Source organism: Drosophila novamexicana, unplaced genomic scaffold (genome assembly GCF_003285875.2).
Source record: "Drosophila novamexicana strain 15010-1031.04,08,12 unplaced genomic scaffold, DnovRS2.1 tig00001209-arrow-arrow-pilon, whole genome shotgun sequence".
Lineage (NCBI taxonomy): Eukaryota > Metazoa > Arthropoda > Insecta > Diptera > Drosophilidae > Drosophila > Drosophila novamexicana.
The window spans coordinates 618170-628653 of NW_020824843.1; the positions used below are offsets into that span (position 1 = coordinate 618170).

At 38.5% G+C, this 10484-nt stretch overlaps 1 protein-coding gene across 1 annotated transcript; it reads left to right on the forward strand.

Moving 5' to 3' along the window:
• Positions 1–6925: 6925 nt before the first annotated feature.
• Positions 6926–7640, forward strand: LOC115766604 (dynein regulatory complex protein 8). Its single transcript, XM_030710590.1, has 4 exons — positions 6926–6938; positions 7002–7233; positions 7294–7504; positions 7571–7640. Exons 1-4 carry the CDS (start codon positions 6926–6928, stop codon positions 7580–7582), a joined length of 468 nt encoding a protein of 155 aa, XP_030566450.1. The 3' UTR covers positions 7583–7640.
• The last annotated feature ends 2844 nt before the right edge of the window (positions 7641–10484 follow it).

A 10484-nucleotide genomic window follows, 5' to 3' on the forward strand; every position in this document is an offset into this window, starting at 1 on the left:
ACACATATTATGGCCAGCTTTTGCACTGGCCAAAGCAAAGTTTTTATTATTATTTTTCATAATGCAAGTCCTGCAGTTATAGAGCAAACAATCAATTGCCATGGTAGCATATCAAGAGTAACCCACCAAGTGGTTCGTATGCCGCCAGGCACAAGCCACTCACTCGACCAGGCTCTGATAAAGTCGTTTTTTTTGTTTTACCCATTGAACCCAGTGAAATCTTGTAAAATGGGTATCATGTTTTTGTGCGAATGTATGAAACAGGCAGACGGAAGCATATAAATATATATATAAGGATTCAATAAGGATCGCAGTATGAACAACAAACTTATTTGAGTAATTTTTTTTCTTTGTGTCAATATGTGCATGTGTACTTCCGCTTACCGACAGCTTGCCGTTGTGTATAGGGTATATTCTAGTCGTGCTGACTCACCTGAAGCACTCTTACTTATTTTTTTTTTTGGGTGCAGCAGCCAAAGTCAAGCTTAACTGGGGGACTCTTAAGACGCTGCTGCTGCGGCTGCTACCGATTGGCGGTGATTAAGTCATGAATCAGTTGTGGCCTAGCAACTGCTGCAAGTAACGGTTAAAGCGGCTCTAACTATGAATTTTGGTGGGCGTGTGCCTTCCAGCATTAAAAGCCAAGTCAAGGCATTGAACCAACCCAAAACAGCAAACGGAGTGATTGTCATGCTAAAGGAAAATCAATTTTCCAGCAATTTATTTCTATTTCTTTTTATTTGGGAGAGAGGCAGGCTGAGGGTATTCTCTCTGTGTGTGTGCGAGTCGAAAAATACAAATTTCATTTCATTTCGCTCAATTGCAATGTCAAGTAAATTTTCTATAAATTGCCAGCAAATCAGAAGCGAAAGCTGACGGCAAAAATTAACATGTTCAGACTACCGCACAGTGGATTAGAGTTCATTAGAAAATGTTTCAAAAATACGATAAATTTTTGCATTAAATTAATCGCTACTTGCTTATTATTAAATAAACCCATACGATATTTATACCCTTTTCAGGATTATTAATTAAATCGATATGATGCCGATTAAATTGTTTATAAATCCATACTATATACATACTTTTTTAAAGAGATAACTTAAGGTACCATAAATACATTTAAAAATTATGTATTAGTCGAGTATCATATCTTTCGATTATTAAATGGTCATTATTATTTTCTTATTATTATTTATTATTATTATTTTCTTATTAATGTTCCAATGCATTCCCTTACATGTATTTTTGTTAGTATTATTGTATTATTTATGATTCGACTCATTTCTTGACATTTATTTTATATTATTTTATTTTATTTACGATTCATTTTTTTTAGCATCGAACCACTGTGCGGTGCCGCTAAAGACAAAATCGAAGCCTTAGTCGTCATTTGGGGCACATGCAGGTGCCCAGATTTGAATTCAGTTGTTGCATTCCTGTGCGTTGCCAGCAGCAGTGGCAGCTCCTTCGTTTCAGTTACTTTGCGGTCTGATTGAGCATTTTTTTTATTTATTTGTTGCTTTATTTTTAGGGGCTTTTCAATTATTAGCAACGCCTAACGAATGCCAATTTTCGGTTGTATGTTGTGTTTGCATAAGAATATAATTTTTAGCGCACGGAAGTGCTGGCAAGATGAAGGGAGATTTCATTTCTGTTTCTTTTTCGGTCAACTTTGAAACGTTCAAAATCCGTTCTACATTGTTTGTGCTGGACACAGGGTCAACAAGTTAATCACATTGTGTGGCATGAATATAATAGAATTCTTATTGAGCTGCTGCACGGATTGCTGGTTTTGTATTCTCGAGACTGGAGAGCTGGGGCACGCGTTTGGGCCTTAATAAGACAATGTTGGTCTGTTGCTGCTGCCGTTCTTGTTATTGTCGTTGTTGTTGTTATTGGCACGGAAATTGACGTTTAAAGCGTTTCGACGCAATCAGCCAGCCGGCAAGCAGCTGTTTGGCCTTTTTTGGCCAAGCAGCCAGCAAGTACGCTTTTAGCCTTTGGCGTTCAAATTGGCAAATTAAGTCATACGCCTGCAACGCGGCGTTGTAATTTATCTTTTTGATTTTTGTAATTTTTACCCTCATGCCCGCCCGACTTGCTGGCTGTCTGTCTTTCTGCCTGCAGTTGGCCAGCGGACAAAAATTGGGCATTATTTTGCAATAATTATTGATTTATTGACTTGTTTTCTGTCCCAGGCACATACGAACTCACAAAACAGAACCAAAAAATAAAAAAAAAAGCCTAAAATCAAAGCACCGCCAAATTCATTATCACATGCATGCGAAATGTTTGGCGTTTGAGAAAAACTTCTCAGCAACTTGTACCTCTTAAATATCATTAGTAAAGATAGTTAATGATGGGCTGAACTCGGATCTCAAGTTCGACTTTGTAATCGGAAAGGCACGCACATTAGGGCGTAGGCAGTTTTATAGCTAGAAAGTAAAGCATTCGGAAGGGGGAAGAGGGGTCAGCGAGGGGGCGAAACGGTGGGCCAACCAATTAACCTGAAGAGCAGTTGAGTCTGTAGAGAGACCTTTCCCTTTACTTTTCATTTTTTATTTCTTTTTTTTTTTGGTAGCTACAAGGCGTGTTCAGTGCATTAATATTTTACGCCTATTAATCGAACGTAAACTAGTGCAGAAAATTGCCTAAAAACATTTTTAATGGCTAGATAATGACTAACACGGAATTGGGTTGAAAGGTAAATGGAATTCGAGGGAGAAGAGTCTTTTATAGAGCAGAGTTTAAGTGGAACTTGGCAGCTGATAAAAATATAAACTTTATGTCTGCCTTAAATAAGACCTCAAAAATGGCAGCCAACATAATAAAGCATAAATAAAATTGTTTTTTTTTTTTTATTTATTTTTTATTAAAGCCCATTTAATATGCAATTAACGTCTCACAGACTTTAATATATTAAGCTGCTTGGTGTGCTTGTGATCTGCAACAGTTTCCAGCCAAACCCGTCAAGTTTATAATGTTCTCAAATTTGCCAACATTTTCTACACCTGACTTTTTCCCGCCAAGCATCAAGTTTGCAAATTTTCACTCGACTTCCCAACCAGTTAAACGAGTTCTCTTTTTTATTATTAAAAAGCCAAGATATACATATGGTAATTTTGCTGTGCTATCCACCGAGAGAGACAATAAATTAAATTGCAAAATATTTTTAACGCCTTATTATAGGAAAATGTGCTACACATTTGTTGCAACAACGTTGCCCCGTTGTTGGCCATGCAATGGAAAACAATTTCCATTTCCTGACAGGTCGCAAAGCTAATACCAGCACAAGCTGAGAGCTGGCTGGATAGCTCCTGGGTGGACAATTGTTGGTTTCGTTTGTTGCGCTTTCTTGTAGTTCACGGGTCTGAGGCATGAAACCCACTTATCTAATTGCGATTCCGGGAACAGGTTTTCCTTGATACATTTTTCTCAACTCATTAGAACTCAATCATAACTAGCCTCGGCTTGCTTCGAGTGCGCACCAGTGCTGCCAGTGCTTAAAATAGCTACAAGCTAGCTGAGCTAGAAGCACGAATTGCCCATCAAAAGGCTAAAAACTGGCCAACTTTAGCTGGAAAGCAGCTGAATTGGTAACACTGACGCGAGTTGGACTGCGTCTGCTCTCCCCCTCTCTTTCTCTCGTCATTCCACTGGCTGCACAGCAAAAAATGTTGGTTTAAGTGCAGGTTCTCATGATGTTTAATTTGAATATTTTATTTTTAAATAAGGTTCAATTTTAATTAACATTTCAAGGCTGCAAATTAATGCCAAATTTTTAATAAAAATATAAAATCATATTTTATATTGAAAACAATACGTTTTTTGTTACTGTGTGACCATGCAATAGGCAAATGTAATCGCTGGCTACATATTTTTCAGTCGAGGCGCGCAATTGTTGCCCCGAGCAATTTTTAGCCAAGCCAACGAGCCAACAACTACAACAACAACAACAACAACAACAGCACGCCGGACGTGTTCCATAAACAACACTTTGATTACGACGACGCGGGCGCAGGGCAGAGAGAGCAAACGCAAATCGATGTTTTCATATGGAAATTGAATCAAAGTCAAGTCGAGTCGGCTCGGCTGCCCAGTGCCAACAAAACATGACTGGACGCCAGTCGTCAGAGAATGTGGAGCACGGCAGCAGCAGCAGCAACAACAACAGCAACAACAACAACAACAAGCAGCAGCAGCTGTAGCATGTGTTGCTGCTGCGCCCAGGCTTACAATTGTGGCCGAGCAATTGGCCTTGGCTAAAGCTGAAGCTGGAGCTGAAGCTGAGACCTGAAGCGAGAGTCCTCATGTCGGGCATGGCGTCAGCGCTTTTTTGGCCAGTAACCGCCACCGTCTCCGTCTCAGTCTCCGTCTAAGCCACAGTCACAATCTGTGCCACAGTTTTGGTGGCTCATTCATAAGGCAGCTCTTTTGTGGTTTTCGCTATGATTATTAATCAATTCTTTCATATCATTTGCCTTTGAATTGAATTCTGTTTTTAACCAAGACGTTTACAATCTGCTGCTGCTGTGGCAGCGGCTGCTGTTTATCTGTCTGTCTGGCAGCCGCATTTTTACTCTAATTAATTCAACAAAAGGTTTTCTGGGCCAACTCTTTCAAACAGTTTTTCCATTTTGGATGCTGTGAAAGGTAGCGCTCATTATTTGCATGTTTATGTTTATTAAATTCCATTTAATTACCACAATCTACACACACACGCACACAAACAAAGCGAATTGAAACGCAATTAAAAAAAGTAATAATAATTGTATATTAATGGAAAAAACTTTTTTGTATTTGTTACAAAAGGGCAAATGATTTGAATGGAACTGGTCTTTGATATAACTATGCGCATATGCAAATACGTATATAGATTTTCTTGTTATTATTATTATTATGGACTATTGGTCTTTGTACAAAAAGTACAAAATATAGTCTAGTTGTTTACATTTATTAGAATGTTCGCAGAAGCTGATATGTATTTGTTATATTTGGTCAGGGACTTTGATTTTATCTTAATCGAAATTTATAATCGAAAATAAAATATAAAAAAAAATACGAAAAGCAACATTTGAATAAATATAACCAACTTTATTGCAGATTACATTAATTGCATATATTTAAAAGAAGAAAAAAAAATTGATTTACACTTTGAAACTTTAATTGAACAATTTTAATTAATTATATAATCAATATTGTAGAGCAGCGGCAACATGTTGTCACGGAAATTATAAAGCTGCAAAGCGTGTAAAGTAATGATATTCCTGCCCTTAAATAGCCATAATGAAATCAGTTTCAACCATGCAGACGAGCAAATGTGGCACCCCACAGGAAGCGGACGAAAGGCTCTGACAACTTGCCGTCCTGTCTGTGGCAGGTGTCGAAATTGACAGATGAACACAAAATGCGCTCGAGATGCTAATAGCACAAGCTGATGGCTGATGGCGAGCGGAAGTGTTGTGCGGCGACTGAAAACTGGGCGGCAACAGGAAAAAAAAATGACACAGGAGGCGGGACTGAAAGCTAGTCCCGGCTGTGGCTGTTCGACTTCAATTTAAATTTTAATCGCATGCCTAATAGACAAACTTAGAGCAAATGTCAGAATAAAGAGACTAAGAGCTAGGCTTAAATCATGCCAACATTTACAAAGTACTTTGCCAAGGCAACAACAACAACAACAAGTGCAACTGCAACACGAGCACTCAGGGAGTTTGGAGTCACGGACACGTCGTCGACGTTGGCTAAGACAAACTTCCGATCACGTTGTAAGTCTGGCAGCGAAATTGCAAAAGGCAGGCAACAGCGTCCAAGGCCTGAGCCAAAGAGTCTACAATAGAGCGAGAGAGCAGCAGAGGGAAAGCAAACGAGCGAAAGAGAGCGAGAGAGAGAGAGAAAAAACTTAATGGAGGCAAATGCATCAAAATGGTTAATTGGATCTGGAACAGCAAATGACGAACACTTTAAGTGTTTATGGCAGTAGCCATGGCCAAAGCCAAAGCCAACCGTACTGGATGGCCGCGCCAATACGCAACTGTGTATGTGTGTGTGTGTGTGCTTGTGTGTTCGTGTTGCTGCAAGAACTTGGACGCAAGTGCGCACAGCTCAAGTGGCTTGAAGCGTGTTGTACACGACACGCATTAGCGTGAATGAAGTAGTTGTTGCTGTTGCTGCTGTTGCTGCTGTTGCAGCTCTTTGCAACTATTTTTTTTAATCGAATCCAATGCGTGGCATACGCTCTTTGAGTCCAGCCAAGTCCTCTACCCCCCACGTCACGTCTCTCAGTAGAATTTGCTGTAATTTCCATTAAAGTGAGCTTAACTCCAAAATGCACTTGTTGCTCGGCTCTAGTTGACCATTATGGCCCGGTTAGGGTTTCCATACTTCCGTATTCCATGACAGTTTATACGGTTTGAAACGGTAAAGAACATCTTTCGGTATTCGTTGCAAATGGTTGTGGAATGTTTATAGAACAGTTCAACTGCAATATAATGAATATTAAAATGGTTTTTAGTTTTGTTTTAAAAACCGAAGAATAAAGTACATAAACATATTATTGAAACAAGGAAACAGTAAGTATCCTTTTCGACTAAGTTGTTGTTAGAATGAGAGAGCGAGAGAGAGAGAGAGGGAATAAGAATGAAAATTTCTTATTCCCCCTCTCTCTCTCTCTCTCTCTCTCTCTCTCATTCTAATTCTCTCTGTCTCTCTAAGCCTTACTCTCTCACTCTTTCACTCTCTATCACTATAATACTCTCTCCCAAAGTCTCACCCACTTTCTCTCGCATTCTTCTCCTCCTCCTCCTTCACTCTGCCTCTCTCAACAATCACCTAGCAACCTTAAATCCAGTTTTCTCCTTCGCACCGAAATATTGATTCAACAAACATTTGTGAATTATTTTCAGTCTGCTAATTATTAACAATGGATTTGGATTGTAAGTGCGCTTTTTAATATTTTGAAAACCTTCTTAAAAAATAAAATTCGCCAAAATTTATAGTTAACAACGATTTGGAGAAACGCATTTCGGATGCGTTTTGCGTATTCGATCATCATAGCGAAAAACTTATCGATGTGCGTGAGGTAGGCACAGTTCTAAGATTGTTGGGATGTGTACCCACCGAAGAGGAGGTCAATGAGGTAATATCGGCCACCGAAACGGAGGAGACAAGCGGCGTGGTGCATTTGACCAAATTCTTGCCACATGTCTCCCAGTTGCTCATGGAACGCAAGTGAGTTGTTTTCCAATAAGAATATGTATGTACCCAGAGATTAAATTAAGAAATTATTAGAATGGAGCCAGCGCCGCCAGAGAAAATTCTTGAGGCGTTCAAAACATTGGATTTTGAAAACAAGGGCTATCTCACCAAGGAGAACTTTGGCAAGCTGATGATGGAGGAAGGCGAGCCATTTACCCAAGAGGAAATGGATGAAATGTGGCCGGTGGCCATTGATCCTATAAGCGGACATATACCCTATGAATTGTATTTGAATCAGTTGATGGTAAGTATGATAAGCGGAGAGATAAAGAGGGAAACATTTAGAACATTTTATGTTATATATTTACAGGTTTACCTCTAGATTAGTATAATGTCTATTAAATAAATTGATGACTATCAGATAAAAGTACATATTTAACAATAGAAATAAATGTAAAATCTTTTTGATTTTTTGTAATTTGTATGGTATCATTGCAATAAAAGAAAAATCCATATATTTTTAACAATTGATTTCCTGTGAAAAAATGTATATATCTCAGATTTTTTATTTTATTTAATTAGACAAATATTGCGCTGTGACAAGCACCACATTATACAATTATATATTTTTTTCAGTGTGCTCTTGAGTGCGTGTCTCATTTTAGCCACTTTGACTGTGCATTAGCCACTAACACACAGCTATGGCTAAAACTAACTAACCAGCGAGCCAAATGCGTTTCAAAATAGCAAACTAAATCCACACGCCCAGGACAGGAAAGAGAGCACAGGATAGAAGAAGAGGGACAGGACACAGCAGAGTGTAAGAGGCAATTTAAGAAGGTGCTGCTGCTGCTAGCTGTTGGCTGGTGTGGAACGCGGCAAAGTGGGTTGCGCATCATTAGCACAACTAATGGATGTTCACTTTTCTTGGCCAGAGTCGCAAACGGGCTTGCCAAAGCAGCTCAAAGTCGTGTGCGCGCCTGGACCAAAGACCAAAGACCCAAAAGGATGTCTGTCCAACCGAACTGGCTGGCTGTCTCTAAATTGCAGTTGGTAATATGAGCGGCTAGAAAATTTAAATAAATTAAAATACCTCTTTGGCAGCGCAGAGAGTATGCTGGATTGCCAAGGACTGTCTGTTCGCATGCGTCAAAAAGGCAGTCGTTGGCTGTGGTCGTCGTCGTCGTCGCCGTGTTCGAGTCGTGTTCTCGCTTCCGTATTTATTAAATACTAAATACACGCTGATGGATGCACTTAACTGCATCTTTTGGATTAAAATATTTCATGTAATTCAACCATTCGTGCGGTTGCCATCTGCACGTTCCGGCGCTTTGGCCAATTTGAGTGATTGCATTGCGCGCATTTAAATCGCTGCGCTGCCATGTTCAAAGATTCCTTTTATTTTATTTTTATTTTTAGTCTTTTTATTTATTTATTTTTTTTTTGGTGGATGCTGCCAGTGAGGTTTGACTGCTGCAAGCTATGCGCCCCGCGCCTTCTCTCTCCTACTCTCTCTGTTGCTCTATCTAAACAAGTTCTACGTGCGGCTGCTGCGAAACGCCTAATGGACTTTTAATCTTTACAACTTGTAAAAAATTTTTCGTTTTGAATTGCCTGCGTACGAGGCTGATTGCAAATTGTCAGCGCCATAAAAAAAAACTAAATAATAATAAAGCCAACTGCACTGAACTTTTTGACATTAAACGACTGCCAATTGGACCAACTCAGACAAAAGCTGATGACTTAACCCATTAGGAACCCTGCAGTTCGGCTATTTTCCTTAAATATGGGCTATTATGCGGCAAAAAATATACACATATACTAAAAATTAGTAAAAAGAGCATGGGAATTTGTATTTAAAAAAGAAGAAGTATACCGACACAAGGGACCCTAAAAGAAAACTACCAAAATAATTTAAAAAAAAAATTAAAAACATTGAAGCAGCAATCGCTCAAGAACATACGCATTTCTAATTCTTTCATGTTGCATTCGTAAACGTTTTAAACATGCATCGATTCAAAACGATGCTTACTTTTTTAATTCTTCTTCCTTTTTATGTCGCATTCGTTAGCGTTACATACGTATTAGCAACTGTGCTTATTTTTTCAATTTCTTTTTGCGTCGCATTCGTGAACGTTTCACTATCAACATGTAAGCCTTGTTAACACATGCTCGTCTTTGGCAGAACTCCAGCTAGCATATCGCTAACAATAAATAAGGTTTGCTAGTATTTCCGTTACAACCACTTTATTTTTCCTTTATTCTACCTGTACATTCCGCTACAGCCATAAATCGTTTATTTTTTTTTTCTTTACCCCACTTCTAAGCATTATCTCACTTCATTTGCCTTCCTTATTAGTTTTTCCGTGTGTGTACATTTCCAGTTTTGCATTTGATTTACTGTCAACAATTATCAGCCATAAAATGCTAATGGAATGAGGCATATTTTGAATGCGACTGTAAAAGAAATTCCATGCCACTTGATGGGTTAAATATCCTCAAAGCTCAGAGTCGTCACACAGTCTGTGGGTCATAAAAATATGCAAAAAAAAGCCAGAGAGCAAGAAGAAAATGCCGCCAAATTGTCAAAGTTAGTTGGGAGTCAGTAAAAGAAGATTCCCTCGAAGAGTTTTCTGGCGAAATTGCTGTGCATGAATCAATTTTGCCAGCAAACTCTGCAGCTGATGATGATTTACGCTCGACGAAGCGTAATTAAGATTTATGCGCCATACTTGCTTACAAATACATGTCTGTATATAAATTTCAAGACACAAATATATATGCATACATATATGCATATGTATTTTGCGGTTGAGCAATGCGAGCTTAATTGTTAGTTATGCCCTTTTGTTTGTGCGGGGGACATTAAAACTAATTAAGTAGAAAGAATTCCTATAAGATTTATATGCCTCAATAACTGCATTATAATTGCGTTTTGTTCTGTGCAAATTATGGCAATTATTTACACTTAATGACAATGACAAAATGTCTCCAAATTGCGTTACAATAGCTCAAAAATATTTCTGTCGCAGCCCCCTCAGGGGATTTCTAAGCCCGACTGATGGCGACGTTCTTGACTTCTGTTAGTAATTGCAGCGTTGCGGTAAATGTAATCAAAATGTGTTTGTGTGTGTGTTGTTCAATCCATATTACTTAAATGTGAGTATAAGAAAATATCAGAAATAAAAAAAATGTACCTCATTTTTGAAATTGACAAATTAATGTAGTATAATTTTCGGGGCCTTAAATTATTTTATATATTTAACTGTATATTGATATATGTT

Coding starts and splice junctions, on each gene's coding strand:
- LOC115766604 (XM_030710590.1), top strand. Junction 7,234..7,293: donor CAGTTGCTCATGGAACGCAA/GTGAGTTGTTTT, acceptor AGAAATTATTAG/AATGGAGCCAGCGCCGCCAG.